Source organism: Peromyscus californicus, unplaced genomic scaffold (assembly GCF_007827085.1).
Source record: "Peromyscus californicus insignis strain IS unplaced genomic scaffold, ASM782708v3 Scaffold_22__1_contigs__length_63687245, whole genome shotgun sequence".
NCBI classification, from domain to species: domain Eukaryota; kingdom Metazoa; phylum Chordata; class Mammalia; order Rodentia; family Cricetidae; genus Peromyscus; species Peromyscus californicus.
In genome coordinates, this window is record NW_026294525.1 from 2891489 (window position 1) to 2907629 (window position 16141).

General features: G+C 47.0%; 1 protein-coding gene across 2 annotated transcripts in view; it reads right to left on the bottom strand.

Moving 5' to 3' along the window:
- Smoc2 (SPARC related modular calcium binding 2) overlaps positions 1–16141 on the bottom strand; it is a 132616-nt gene that overhangs the window by 54092 nt on the left and 62383 nt on the right. The window contains exons 5-7 of one of the 2 annotated variants that reach the window (XM_052750754.1): positions 11881–11928; positions 8630–8713; positions 7051–7125 (exon numbers count right to left, since the gene is read on the bottom strand). In XM_052750754.1, the coding sequence (XP_052606714.1) occupies positions 7051–7125; positions 8630–8713; positions 11881–11928 (207 nt within the window). The remainder of the gene's footprint in view (positions 1–7050; positions 7126–8629; positions 8714–11880; positions 11929–16141) is intronic. The other variant, XM_052750755.1, reaches the window with a different exon arrangement.

A 16141-nucleotide genomic window follows, 5' to 3' on the forward strand; every position in this document is an offset into this window, starting at 1 on the left:
TTCCACTGAGGGGGGTCCCATAAAACCACGGGACATGGTGACCATCAAGGATGTCCTCCTGGACATGAGCCAGAGGAGTGTTTAACTGCTGAGGAGGGACAGAGGGAAGGGGAGGGTGTCCGACGATGACACAACCCAGGCCTCTATGTTTGCTCCAGCTTGTGCAAAATCCAGAAAGACAAGAAAAAGTTGGCGAGGCCTGAGGGAGACAGAGAGGCTAGCTTGTGTCCAGCAGTCTGCAGGCAAGACTAAGTACAGGGAGCGCTCTCCCCTGGAGCTCTGCGGGGCTCACTCAGCCTTGGGCTCTAGAGCTGTTGGAAGAGCCAGGGAGGGAGAGAAAAAACAGATACTCAACATCTTCCACTCTGCATTTAAAAAAATAAACAAGGCAGTGAGACAACCAGTGCCCAGATTCTCCACCTCTTACTTCAAGTGGGAGGAATGTCCAACTGCTGGCGCAGGAGCTGTAGCCAGAAGCCCTTCAGTGGTACAGGTGAGGGCCGGCCTTTGGCTAGTACCTGGGGAGGGCTGCCTGCAGACAGCTGGAATTAAAGCCACAGCATTCTGACGTGGGAAAGATGACTTGCAGAGATTAGCCAGCCACAGGGAGCCGCAGCCCTCGGAACCCACTCTTGAGTTAGTAGCTGGTGACCATGGACACTCTGCCCACCGTAGCTCATCTACCACAGGCTGTGGCTGTCATCTTTCAGAGCTTCCAAGTGGTGGGAAATAAGGAGAGCTCTCTTCCTGTGGCAGGCTACTCAGTGTAACAGAGCCTTCCTTACCTTAAGGAGCCTCAAAAGATCTTCCTGACATAGAGAGGAGTCAGACCATCTCCCTCCTCTCACAGCTAGCAAAGGGGGTAACTGCAGATGCTGTGCTCCATGAACTCCATTCTGATCCTGGTGGTAAGTACCACTTTGGCTGGCTGATCTGAGGTCCATGTGGCTCCCACATGGCCTGGCAATAGCTTCTGTAATATTTCAGTGTCCATGTAGGGGTAAGGAAAGTGAAAGGTAGTCACTGCTGCCCCACCTGGTGTGAAGCTCCCAGCTGGGCTTTTTGGCTCCTGCAGCCCTGAATGAACAAGCCCATCTGTGGAGGCCATGGGCTCAAGCTGGAGCCCACAGAGTAGGGTACCTCTGAGGTCTATAGATGTTCATCTAGACGGTGGGTGCTACAGCTACCATAGACATAAAACCATTGCCTGTTATCTTGAGGCTTTGGACGCTAGGTAGAATGGCAGGGATTAGAAGAAGTGACCGTAATAAACACCAGCGCCTCTGCCTCCCTCCAGAGGTGAGCTCAGCCTCACCTTCCTCTAGCCACAGTCTCTGAGAGGATGCCTCTCCCCTGCTGCTCTGTGTGGGGTTCAGTGAGCAGTGAGGGTATCTTGGGAGGTCTCTGCTAGACTGAATCCAGTCTGGCCCCATTTTGAAATGATTCTGTCCTTAGCCACAGAACCCAGTCTGTCAACCCCACAGGAAATGGACAGGTTACATCACCATTGACTGTGCTCACATGAGGAGGTTGGTAGGGCACAGAGTCTCTGGGTCCCCCCAGTGCTCACTCCCTAGGTTCTGATGGATAGGCACCTGGGAGCTTTGCTGTAGACTGTGGATGCAGAAGACAGATGCAATGAGTCTCTCTCAGGCTTTGTATGGCTATCTCCACATGACTTCTTCTGTCTTAAAGTGGTAGTCAGCCATTTACCAGATGTCCTGGCTGGATGCTGATGGCAGTACTAACTCACACTGGCTAAAAAGAGACTGAGGAACAAGTGTTCAGTATGAGAGGAGATGAGAGGGAGGGAGTATGGTGGAGCTGTGTGAGTGGAGCTACTGGTGTCCATTCAGGGACAGAAAAACTGACAGATCGACCTGTGCCTGTCCACTGAAGTCCCCAAAAAGGTCCTTGCAAAGAGCCAGAGAGCACTTGCACCTGGAGAGCAGGGTTGACACAGAAGCCCTGCCCTGGCACAGCCTCCGGGTCCTTTCAAAGGCTCCCCAAGAAGTAGCTGTGGCCTTCTCACCTGGAAAAACATCCCTGTAACTTCTCCCAACTACAGCTCAGGCACAGGAAGCGGAATGGGCAGAAGAATGAGTTTGGTCCACATTTGAACTTGATTCTGATCATCAGAAGGACTCTGCTGGCCTGAGGCAGGCTGTAGGCAGCCTCCCTTCCCTCCCTTCCCCAGACCTCCTTCCCAGGGCACTTGTCCTTCTACAAAAGAGTTTCCAACGATATTTCTTGAATTCATACTCTACTCTCTACTCCATATATGACCTATGTCAAAACACCTCCAGCTATTCATTCATTTATAGACATTGAGAGAAGTTCAGAACATTGTTAGAGTAAGCATCCAGTTCCTGGTCATTTGGAAATGATTGTGATCTCTGAAAATATGTTCTTGTTCTTGTTTTGTTTGGTTATTTGTTGTGTAAAGGGTGATGCTTACTTTGCAGAGGGGGAGGTGCAGCATGCAAACATGGTCCAAACAAAATCTTGCTGGAAATGCTCAAGTCACTCACCCCACTGAAAGACCTCTCTTCCCAGAAGATAGCAACCCACCTAGCACCTCATGTCTATGATTCTTTTTTATTCCAGGGCATGTCACCTGGTTCAACTGCCCATGGCTCTAACGGTACAGAGAGATGTTCCTATTCTGATCATCATCCCATGAAAGTCAGGTTCTCTCAATGTCATAAACTGTCCAGAGCTCAGGCTTATCCTCTAGAGTAGGCTCCTTACTTAGAATGGGTTATAAAACCTTGTCTTAGTTACTTTTCTATTTCTGTGAAGAGACACTATGACCAAGGCAACTTAGAGAAGAAAGCATTTAATTGGGGGCTTGCTTACAATTTCAGAGGTAAGTAGAGTCCTTGACCATCATGGTGGGGAGCTTGGCAACAGACAGGTAAGCATGGTGCTGAGAACTTACATGTTGAAACAACATTCATTAGGCAGAAAGACAACTGGAGTGGGCCTCTGAAACCTCTAAGTCCACCCTCAGTGACACCTTTTTCAACAAAGCCATACCTCTTAATACTTTCCAACCAGTTCCACCAACTGGGGATCAAGCATTCAAGCATATGAGCCTATGCAGGCCCATTCTCATTCAAACCACGACAAACCCTATATACACTGGTATTTGTAATTCATGAGCAACATTTAATTTGTGATGCTGTTAACAGACAATACAATAGACAAAAATATAGCCTCTTTAAGGTTTTTTAAAGGATCAGATTAAGAACTATATACATCATAGTAAAGAATGTGACCTAGCTTCATATATGTTTAATAAATATATAGGTGAGTAAGTACATAAAATAATTTTACAAAACCTCCTATCCAAAACACTTTGTAATCAATCAATGTATATCCTATGAGTAAAAAAAATCTTAATATAGTAAGATGATTCAAGAATGGAAAGAAGTGAGCACCTTCCATTTTATATTGACAGGAAAATTTGAATAATAATACATTCTTTAGTAAAAAGCAAATTAAGAAATTACTCATTCATTTAATGTACATTAATTGGTTCTCCTACAAGGTGAACCAACCAAGAAAAGGTCCAGTAATCAAAATATAATGACACTGAGTCTCTCTCTCTCTCTCTCTCTCTCTCTCTCTCTCTCTCTCTCTCTCTCTCTCTCTGTGTGTGTGTGTGTGTGTGCGTCTATGTGTGTGTGTGTGTGAGAGAGAGAGAGAGATTTACCTATTTGCTTTTTGATTTTTTGCTTGCTTAACAACAAGACAATGGTACCACAAGAGCCCATAAAACACATGCTGACAAGACTCTACTAATTCAGAAAATAAATATTTCTTATGTAGCTACTATGTGTAAGTTTCATTGACTCTTTGTGAGGATGGCTCCTGCTGTTACTCTGAACCCTGACGTCTGTTTGGCTTGTGCTTACCCTGTCTCATGATACATACCATGGTACCCTACAGATTTTGTAGTAAAAGTAATATAATACCATTTTAGTATTAACTCATGGAAAAAATGCTAATTTATGTGTATACTTTTCATATAAAGGGAAACCAGCGTATTTCCAGTTTGCCATTAACTGTAAAAGAGCATGTAAGAATTGCAATAAGGTAAGTCAATGTTTAAAATAGAGAGTAATAACTCATAAATTACTGCTCTCATAGTTGTTATTTGTCAACCTGGGACAAAACCCAGGTAGGAAAGTACTCTGCTGCCAATAGCTGTGGGGTGTCCTTCTGTATGTTGTGAATGTGTGTTGCTCTCATTAGTTGATAATAAAGCAGTTTTGGCCAATGGCAAGGCAAAATAAGGTTAGGCGGTACCATTAAAACTGAGGACAGAGATGAAGAAAGTCGGAGTGGGGACAGACGCCGCGAACCTCCCAAAAAGCAGGATGCTGGAGGACTGGTAAGCCATGACCACATGGCAGTAAACAGATTAATAGAACTGGGTTAATTTAAATGTAATAGCTAGTTAATAATAAGCTTGAGCCATCAGCCAAACATTTATAATTAATATAAGCCTCTGTGTGATAATTTGGGAAGTGGCTGCTGGGTATTTGGGAGTTGCTGATGGGACAGAAACTCCCCACCATTCACAGCCAGTCTCCATTCCGACCCTTAAATATTTTATTAAATAAACATCTCTATGTCTGCCAAAGATGATTGTAAGTAAAGGTAGCTTTAAAAATAGAAATTAAATACAAATAAAATTCTTCTCATGGTGCTAACAATAGCCAGGCCACAAAACACTAAGAGTATTCACAGCTTCACTGCTAGTACTGCTTCGAATGTCCTATGACACCATGTAGGAGCTAATTTTTTTTGACCCTCAGAAAGTAGGTGACAGTTAAACATGAACAAAACCTAATAGTTTCATAACCCATCTCTACAAATCAACTTAATGTCTCTGTTTTGAATTATACTCATATATAGAAATTTAAAATAAACTATGACAACCTCTGCTATTATAGGTAAACTAGACTTTCCTCAAGCATTTTTTTTTTCAATCATCCATATACTGAAAGCTTGCTCAGTTGTTGAAGGTTAGTTATAATCGGCCCAATGCTTTGCCAATGGTGGCTGAGAGCTGATGCCCTTGTTCTACGAGTTATCTGCCTAAGTTGAAATTCTTCCAGAGCACAATTAAATGCACCTTTAAACTACATGTTTCCAGTGACTGTGTTTATAATCACCTGCATGTTTCTCAAATCAAAATCAGTCATGGCCATATTGCTTGTCCCATGAGACGCTCTCAAGATCCATCAGTAAATTAATACATTGGAAACAAGCAATGATTTAATTATTTTCTCATACACTAATTATTTTGCGTATGAGAGGGTTGAGTATACAGCACTCTACTCACTGAGTCCCCAGCACTCTAACCACTGAGTCCCCAGCACTCTAACCACTAAGTCCCCAGCACTCTAACCACTGAGCATACAGCACTCTAACCACTGAGATAACTTTTGCTAGTATGGCAATAGAATTGAACAAAATCATTTTTGAGGTTATGAGAGAGACACACAGGTGACTTTTCATACAGTAGGTACTCTAGTTAGCTTGAGTACCTTGTCAACTTGACACAGCCTAGAGTCACTCGAGAGAAAAGCCTCAGCTGAGGAATTGCTTAGATCATATCAGCCTGTGGGCATATCTGTGAGGGGGTATCTTGATTGTTAATTAAAGGAGGGCCCAGTCTGCTGTGGGAGGCACCTTTCCTAGGCAAATGATCCAGAACTGTCTAGAAAGCATGCTGAACATAAACAAGCCTGTCTGCAAGCCAGCAAGCAGCATCCTCCATGGCCCTGCCACACTTCTTTGGCTTCAAAATGAGTTCCTTGATCTGAGGTGGTGCTGTGGGGAACAGTGAGCAGGCCTGCCTTCAAGTTCTTGTTTGAGTTCCTGCCTTGACTTCCCTCAATGATGGCTTGTGACATGGAATTGTAAGCTGAATAAACCCTTTCCTACCCTAAGCTGCTTTTGGTCATAGCTACAGAAATAAGACTAAAACAACAGGGAAAGTTGTCGATAGCAATCATTGCTGAGGAAAATTATATTTAAAGTTCCCTGCCATTTGCATACTTACTGGTAGTGAAACCTTTGGGTTCTACCCTTTCTCAGAGCAGCGAAGGGGGAAAGTCTCCATCGGGGACTAGGTGAGGCTCAGCCATTCAGAGCCAGGGCCAGGAGGGAACGGGCAGGGAGCATTGTGGGGTGGCACTCACTCTTCAGGAGCCCACTGACCATTGCATGTAAGCCTTCTATGGCACCACTCAGGCCCCTGGTCTCACAAGTCAGCAAGCTTTCCCAAACAGGGGTCCCCTGAGGATTTGAGATTGTACACCACCAGAGACAGCCTTCCTCCTGACAGCTGGTCCTCTTTGTGTTGTCTGTGGAGTTGTGTAGATCCTTCCTATTCTGACCTGTGATGCCCTAAGCTTAGCACTCTTCTGTAGCATATCAGATATGCACTTTGAAAGGATCATACAGTCCAGACAGTGTCACTCTGTGCCAGGATGCCCTTGGGAGTGGCTGCCTCTCATCTCTGTGCTCAAGGTCAATCCCAGGAAATTCCTGTGGTCACCCTGACCTTCTTTGGCCGCCTATCCACTAACCCAGAGGGCGGATTCGGATTCTACAAAAGGCCAGAGGAAACAAGCAAGACCCCCACCCACTGTGCTCCATAAACTCCCGAAACTAGGAGGTCACTAACAAGCTACATGGCTTGTCTACAAAATGTCAAAGCAGTCGCTTTGAAAGGTCAGTTCTGTCACTGCTGTTCTGTAGTAGGTATAATCCATACATCTGGAGGCTTTAATCTAAAACAGCCAAGTGTTCAGACAGTTCAGAAACTGCCTCAAAGAGAGCACTCACCAACAATCACCCCCCCCACACACACACACACACACATGCCTGAAAGTATAGCCCACTGCACAGCTACACGGAACTCCTTCAGAGAATACAGAGAATCTAATAAAAGACATTTAAGTAACTTGCAGAAGGTAAAACTCCTGAATTAAATACTCGTCTACAGAAGGACACCAGGTCCCGATTTACCTGAATTTTTATTGGTCTTGTTCTGCCGACTTTTAACTTGCTCAGTCCAGAGTGTAGGATAACGAGATGCAATATCTAGGGAAACAACAAGATGATGGACAGTTCATCAGGAAGCATGGAGTCCCTCAGCTAAGGAATTCAGTAAGTGCTCTGGCCCCGTCCCCCAGTATAATGAATAAAGGTGTACTGCACCCTTTTAAAACACACAGTTAAAAATGGCTGAATGCACATGACAATAATATAAAATCTTCAATATATTTTTTCTTAATCCAAAAGCATAACTAAAAACTGTTTGAATAAAGGCAGGTCCTAAGTGTTATAAAACACTCCAGTGTGAGCTGGGGGTGTAACTCAGTAGTGTGGTAACTTGCGTAGCACACAGGAGGCCCTAGGTTTGATCCCCAGCACCCCTGAGTCAGGGATAAAGGGAGCGAGGAAGACAAGGGAAGAAGCAGCCCAATGCACAAACACATCCCATGTAGTAAAAGTAATTACCCACATAACATGAGGTTCTCACATAGTCAAATGATTCAACACAAAATAAAATATTTAAAATACAACTTTCACATAACACCTTTGAGGAAAGTATCCCCTTAAAACTGTTTACCAAATGTGATTGACTAAGCATGGCAGGGTCATTATTCTGCCTTGAGAACACAGACTGTGCACATTGCCTGGGTTTGAACCCCCTTCCGTGCAGGACAGGCAGCCCTGAATTCTTACGGGTGGACTGGGGTTCTAGGGGCTGGAGAGTTAACATGGCAGAACCCAGAGTCCCTCCAGCACACACTAGTCACTGTTGTTATTTGAAAAGCACGTGAGATTCCGTACTCCTGTCTTTTGTTTTTTATGTTGTGCTTTCCTTATACATTTTTCCCAAAGCTGCCCCCATTTGACCTGAGAACATGATCACTGTCACAGACAATCCGTTAAAGGTAAACATCAGAAATCTATCCTTGTCATAAAGACCAGCTACATAAGTAGGGAAATAGCATGTGTTATCACAACTTGGAAAAACCTGAATGCATCCATTTCCATTAACAAAATGACTACCAAGGTATTCTGCTCAGCAGAATGTGGAAAACCACCAGGAAAAGCAGTGGTGCCTTGTGACACTGGAAATGGCCACACACAGCCAGCCTGCCCTGGACTATTTTGCATCTATATCAAAACATCAGTCTGATTTCTTGACACCCACAGTGAACTGATGTCTGCAGTTGAGCAAAGTGCCTGCTTCTCATTCTCTGCACTGCATGTGTGTGTGCTGGAGAGTTCTCTCGGGAAGGAACTGGCACATGACGTGCTATCATGGTCCTCATCTGTTCTCTATCTCTAGACCTCCAGAAGCACAGTTTGATGTCACTTGACCTGTGTGTTTCCTGACCTTTCCAGGAGTTACCTTTCTGTGTACAGTTTGGGTTGAGGAGTCTTTCTAGATTCACAAGTGAGTGACACCAGGCAGAACCCTTCTATGTGTGTCCAGATTATGAATAGCATCGTACCCAGAGTGACTCAATACCACTTCTCGGCCCCTGACCATCCTTCCCTGAGCCCGCCCAGCTCCCCATCACCAGCTCACCTTCTTCATCTCCTTGGGGCTGAGTCTCCAATGCTGGGGCTGCAGCATCATCTGAATTCAGAACGGAAAAGATTTGCAAGGAGACTACAATTATGAGAGTAAGCTAAGTAAGTGTGCATCCAGGCTGGAGCCCAGGACTTGCAAACCACCCCCACAGAACCTCCCCACACAGCCCAGCACAGACAAAAGCCAGCACCAAGGGGGCCCAGGTGGCTACATTGACCCCGCTGCCTTAGGAGCTGCTACTCTCAAATGCTACAGGAACCTGAAAGCCACGGCCCACATGGGAGACTCTGGATGAAGTTCTAAACCATCAGGGCAGTGGCCATTATAGGGCAGTGGCCATTATAGGGCAGTGAGGGACAAGGGGAAAACTAAGCAGGAGGGCCTCGCTCGAGGAAATAAACTTGGTCTGCAAAGGCCACAAGATGGGGAAGAGGACGAAGATCCACGGGGGCCACTGTAGGAGCGGAAAATCCATTCCTGTGTGTGTTCCTATGCAGAGGCCACTTTGGGAGCCACAGTCTGGTCCAGCAAGGCTTCCCTTCCCCTCTTGTCCTTCCAGCCAGTTAGCAGTGGAGTCACAAAGGGGACTCTTAGGAGTAGTATGCATGGGAGGCCGCGGTGTGGGAAGGAGTTGGTGAGAAGGCAGGGTGAACACTGAGAGGAATAGCCCCGTTTCTTGGAGGATAACCACCACTGAACTAACCACCTCCTGTGGATTCCCTGTGAAGTTCAGGGTCGGGAGGACCTGACGTAACAGTGACTAGGGACCTGGTCTCTCCAACTCTCTCCCCACTGCTTTCTTTCATGTCTGCCCCAGACTTTTTGATATAGTCATTTCACAATCAGTGTATAAGAAAGACAAGGGCTGGACATGGGGCTCAGCTAGCTGGGACCCCACTGCATCCTCCAACTGTCTAGAAGCCCTGCACAAGGCTTTCGGGAGAGCAAAGGAGAATTATGTTTTAAACCTTTAATCATAAATAGTCTCTTGACGAAAGTTTGTTGTCCAAACATCAAAAACGCAATATGACTTATATGGAGCATGCAAGCCTAATGTTTGCCGTGACAGTGACATGGGGGAAGCTTGCTGTTGAACTATTTTATTTTCTAAGGAAATAAAATGAAAGGAGTTACACATTTAAACCAAATTTAACATACTAAGGATCTTGAAAGATCATAGGAGAAGCCTTTAAACAGCATATGTAAGTCTCCTGGGGGTTTGGCCAAGACATTCTTGCTGGTGCATAATTGCTGAGGAGCAGGTCACCCTGATGAGCCATTCCCAAAGCCACAGGGTCCCTGCTGGATGAATATAGGCCTGGCTGCGAAGAACGAGGTGGGCATAGTTCATGTCCAGCCTGAAGGTAGAGCTGTGCCCAGGCCCTGTCCATCCAGCTGAGGGCCCTGTGTGGGCTGCCTTCCGCCCAACTCCCCACCTGCCCTTGGGATGCTGTGTCTGGGTACCGCAGGCCCACAGGAAGCTCAACCTAAACAGAGGGGCAGTCTATAAAGCAGGGGAGCCATACTTGCCCTCCACAATTCTGCCGTGCCTCTCTTTTCTCTCTAAGCCTGGACTGTTACTTCACTAACACAGTCTGTGTGTGTGTGTGTGTGTGTGTGTGTGTGTGTGTGTGTGTGTGTGTGTGTGTGTGTCCAGAGAGCAGTGGAGCTCAGTTCAGGAGCCTCCTTGTTCCTTGAATTCATTTTGCGCCCATATGCCAACTCCTTAGGGGTGTCATCCAGTGGACCCCATGAGCTACCTCATGGTTCCCCCATCAAGTGCCACAAAAGAACCCTCCCATAAGTCTTCAGGTGTTCTCGAGACTAAATGATCTAGGACTGTGCCTGTTTCAGACTCCTCGGAGCATACTTCAAGCCTCTGTGGATGCTCCAGTCCTCTCTGTATCTACCCGGGCCTCTCTGTATCTGTCCGGGCCTCTTTGTGTCTGCTCTGGGCTTCTCTGTATCTATCCCGGGCCTCTGCATCTGCCCCGGATCTCTCTGCATCTGCCCCGGGTGTCTCTGCATCTGTTCAGGGCCTCTCTGCATCTGCCCTGGGTCTCTCTGTACTTTTTCCATGCATGTGTCTTAACACCATAAAGATTTTTGTCCCAGGTCAGGAAGCCCAGTTCCTAGCCAAGAGACTTTCAATTTATGCCTCAGAAACGGGGTTGAGTAAACTCAGCTCTATTTGTCTTGTCTTCATATTGCTTCTCTTTATCAAGTTTATTATACTATAACCCATGGGAGAAGGAGAGAAATGCTTACGGTTATGTAAAAAAAAAAATCATTTCATCTTGAAAATCTCTCCTGACTTCAAAGACTTAAAGCAGAACGTGTGTCCCAGGGACTTGGGGGGTGGAAACGGAGGAAGGTCAAGGAACAAAGGGACAAATCTTCCCAAGTTGTCTCAGTAGGCAGGTTATAGCCCAGGGGAAGATGAACTTAACCATCAAGTGGCCCCTAAATAAAGAAGTCAACTGTCTACCTCGTCCTCAGAAGAGCACCTACCGTGGAGAAAGCTGTCACCTTCTCACAGACGCTATCAGTGTCCTCAGTAATCTCTATGGCTTGGAATATGTGAAAAACCAGAATACTGAACCTCTATCCTCTCACTGAGTGCCTCTCTTGATGTTCCCTGAGTTACTCAACACACCTACAATAGAATTCAGTACGCCTACAGGGACTCTGGCATACCCACAGTATTGCCTGACACACCTAGAGCTGAACGTGACACACCTGTTCACTGTAGTTCACCTACAACTCAGCCTGACACATGTACAGTGGTCCTCGTAGACCCACAGTAGTATTTGGACCTGCCATATCCACAGTCTTGCCTGACACATCCAAAGTTGTCCTCATACACCTGAAGTGTTCCTTGATACGTCACAGTAGAACACAGCATCCCTACCTACAGTAGAACCTGCCACACCCACAATGTTACCTAACACATCATAGTTGTCTTCATACACTACGGCACTATATGACACACGTACAGCTGAACACAACACACCCACAGTAGTCCTGAGCCCCTTCCAGGGGTCCCCACACAAGCTATAGCCAACACCCCTGAGTGTACTGCCTGCCCCACAGGGGACTAGCAGAAGGCAGGGCTGGATCCATGCTGCTGGAAGATCTGGGTAACAGTTTCCAACCTAGTTCAGCTTTAAACCTGAGGGTCATTTAACGGTACAATCGCATCAAATCTTCTATAGCATTGTGCAAATTCATTTCAAGATACTTACCTGCTTTTCCTGTGCCTTCCCGCTGGGGTATCTTTTCATTTATTGACCCTAAGAGAGGAAAATAAAGAATGGAATTATAAAACCCTACCAAATGGTTTCATCAACTAAGGAAAGCATCTCTGTCATTCCATTTTGATAAGTTCAAAGTGCACGCTCATGTTCTAGTTAAATTATGCACATCCCTGGAACCCCAGGGGGAACTGTCACCCAAAGTGGTAGTCCTGACAGCACAGAAGAGTCCCCATTTCTGAGACTCCGCAGAAAGTGTGGGAGACCTTTACACATGGCAATCGATGCACCTGAAAAGATGCCACAGTCTCCTTGTCAGCATACACTCCCACGATGAGTGTCAGAGCCACAAGATACAGACGGGGTACAAAGCTAAAGAAAACCAAATCCTTGGCTTCAGTTTGAGTCTGACCACAGGAAGGAAAATTGCAGACTTGTCTTTTCTAGAGGGACACAGACCACTGAAAGACATAAGGAGTTTGAAGCTCTCGAGGCAGTGAGGGACACAGGCTGAGGACTGCTCCGATGCTTGCTCCCCGTACAGACATGCTGTGGGTGCCTGTATTTCTACTGAACTTGTCTACCTTCTATGTGAGGGCCATGCATTCACCACACGTCCTATTTGTTGCTTTGTGGAGGAAGGTGTTGATGCTGCACAGTGTAGACCAAGCTCCCACAAATCTGAGACAGTGTCCCTTTGCTTCCAATGCATTGAAACTGCGTCAGATCCTGCCTTCTCCTATATCGCCACCTGCTCAAGGTCTCAGAAAAAAAAAAGTCAGAACGGAGACTAAACAGGGCCCCTCGGCAAAGATACCTCAACTCGTAATCCATTACTTTTCAGTTGTGACTGTGACACTGAAAGAGAGATCAACACTTCTCTTAAAGGCGAAGACGACTTTGTGATGTTTCTGTTGCCGGCATTTCTTGAAAAGCAGGGTAATGTGTTGGGAGACGCAAAAGCAACTGATTCCAAGGCTCCTGGAAGGCAGGAGGCAGCTCTATACATCCTAATCTTTCCAGATGCTGCCTAAGTCACACCTGACAGACGATAGCCCACAGCCCAGGAGGCCAGAAGGGCTGAACTGCCCAACTCACCACCATGCACCCCTACCAGGTGTTGTTTGAGGCATGTACCTTCTTATTCCCATCTAAATTTTTCCCCACTAGGGAGTGTGATCATGATCTATGGCTTCTGAGGTCAAGGTTTACCTTGGTAAGAGTCAGAACCGGCCACTCTGCATCCCTGTCCCCTAGCCTTCTGCTGCTTTCTGGCTGTCCCATCTTCAGGGACCAGCTTCCAACAGAGCTCCTGCGCTGACACACCCTTGCACTCATCAGGTGTGGCTATGATGAATTTACACTTCTCCTCCTGTGACTGCAATGACAGGACTTTGGGACTATTTCTGAGCATGTGTATGTGGGTCTTAATTTTTGATGGAAATAAAAATATTATAGGTAATTAGGCTACTCCCTGGAGAGAGCTTCAGGACTAAATTAAGGTAATCTTTTGTAATCTGAGGAGGAATCAATGCAAGCTATTGACCAGAAAGCTGATTAGAGACAAGATCAGGAAAAGACAGGACAGCTCACCACCACCACTCCCGGGGCAGGGGTGGGGGGCACGGGAGGACGTGGGCAGGTTCTCTCTGAGCATCCAGCGCTCTCCCCAGGACACCCAGGTTCCCCCATCAGGCCCCTCATTCAATTAGCATTTACCACTAGCCAAAAACAGTTCTATCTTGATCTTCATCTGCAGGAAAGAGCTTTGCTACAGAACCAAGTGTCCCCGATCACACAGTCTGCCATCTAATCATTGTGACATAGGGAGTTTGACTTGATGGAGTCTGGATTCTGTCCAGGATCGAGGATTCTGCAGCTTTCTGGCCCAGCCTCCCTGCAAGGTGCTGGCATGAAGGACAAGGACTGACGAGGGAGCTCAACACAGACCCGGCTCTCCCTGTTAGGATGAGCATTTCCCTTTGTCACTTAGCAGGGACCAGTGGCTTCTGCTCTCTCCTTCTCTAACAAGATGGTATGAGCATAGCACAAAAGATCGAGCCAGAACCGAAGGATGCAGAGTGGCAGGAGAGGCTATGGGCCTCAGCACCTCCCAGCTCTGCGGCCTGGGCAGACGTCTGGATTCACCTCTCTAAACCCATTTTCTCACCTACAAAATAGGCAGAGCGTGTGGGGACTGTCAGCCCATCACTTGGCTGAGGCACGGGGGAATCTCAAATTTGAGGCTGGCCTAGGAGGCACAGCAAGACTGCCCCAACATCAGCTGCACCCACAGAGCGTCAGATGGCAGTGTGGTGAACTCATGACCCTCACAAGGAAGGAAGCTAGCAGCAATGCTGTCCGCCCCCTCAAAATGACCCATGGCTTTGCTCTGTGTGCTCTACATGTAGACAGTGAAGGAGCATGCTTACTCCTTAGCACAGAGATCTCATGGCCACACCACTGTGGCCTCAGCCATGAGCTTTCTCCAACTCATTTGCTCATTTGTAAAATCATTTGACACAGCATCACGTGCTGCTGGATAAACAGCATGGGAACACAGCACCAGGAAGTCCAGTCTAATGCAGAGAGAAGTGTTCAGTAGAGACACAGGCACAGAAACACGGCATGTCTCTGTGGGAAGCAAGTACCTAAGCAGTCCTCATCCTGTGTCTCTGCGAGCTAACAACAGCTCAAGACAGGTTCCTACTGTTATACCCAAAACACAGATAAGGAAACTGAGACCCGCAGCCAGCAGGGGGTCAGAGGGGAAGGGGAGGGAGAGCAGTCACCAAATGAAGCATCGGGCTAGCAAAAGTGGAGATGCTGTGAGGAGTGTGTCCATGGTCCTTCTCTGGGCCCCAGAAGCTCATTCCACAGTCTCCCAGTCAATCCACCTACCCACAAGGCCGTTACCTGAAGTGGAGCCCACACAGATTCCTAGGCCTAAAGTTCAAGTACTGCTCCTTAAAGTATCTGAGGGACCCTCGTGCCACCTCCTTCCCCGTGGGGCTGCTGAGGGAGCAAGGCACCAGTCACTGGCCATCTACTCTCTTCCATGACTGGGACCTGACCTGCCCCTTCCCAGCTGTGGGGGCTCCAGACTCTTCTCGTGCAGCCTGAGCCGGATCCACGTCTGGAAGTTTGCATCATCTTCATCAACGCAAAGAAGAGGCAATACCTTCTTGCAGCTGATGCAAAGCTCACCCTTCCTGCTCTTCTGGGTGCTACAGTGCCTTGGGAACGCAGCCTGCACAGAGGGCATCGCCTCGGTGTCTCGCATCTACTGCGCGATCTTTGGAGGATTTAACAGAGAGAAGCAGCACCGTGGGTGGGTACGTCATGGCCCTCTGCACATGCTGCACTCACAGTCATGGGTTCTGGGGCTGACTTGGGAATACAGACCGTCCTCTGCGCTCCTGTCTCATGCTTCAGGAGTGAGGCCCAAGCGGGAAATGAAGAGATGACGCTTGTTTTAAGGTCTGTAGTCTGTCTCCAGGAGTCCCCAGGTGTCACTCTTCATATGAGTGACATAATCTGGGACCACTTACTTATAAAAGGCCTCTTAATTTTTTTCAGAAAGTTTATTAGAATATATAGGGGGAAAGCCCTGTGTGGACTATGTCTGGCAAAGGGAAGTTCACCAGGGTTCTGCTAAATTAATTTTACAAAGGCTGTGCTAGCTGAGGCCGAGGACTACCTAACTTCTTTATCAACTTGTTGAAAGATCATCTGGTCCAATCTAAAGCCCTTTGTGGTTTATCCCTGGGTCTTCCACACCTGAAGTAAAATTCTCTGGACTAAGAAAGCAGATTGTAGCAGCAGAGATGGACGTGAGAAGATTCCAGAAGAGATCACGAACCTGCACAGTCCTGTCAGAATGGCCACGAAACTGCAAGTCACACGTTTGAACGTTCAAAATCTTGTTAGTAAATGGTCTGGGGCAGGCGGTGACTGTCTGCTCTCCAGGTACCCTTGGTGCGGTTCTGTCTTGTTGGACAAGATCTCTGGCCCTTTACTGAAGCATCTGCCTGCCAGCAGCTCCAGGGCCCAGTCCTTGGTGTGGGGGACAGTGGTACAATGTCACCACATACAAGCCATGCTCTTTCTGTCCCTCTTATGAGAATTGAAATCTGAAGCCTGCTTCAAAGGCCGAGATCTGACTAAGGTCCAAGTGAAGACTCTCAGGATATATTGATGCTAAAAGTCCTTTCATGGGGAGATGGCTGGGAGGTTAGACACACCCACTGCT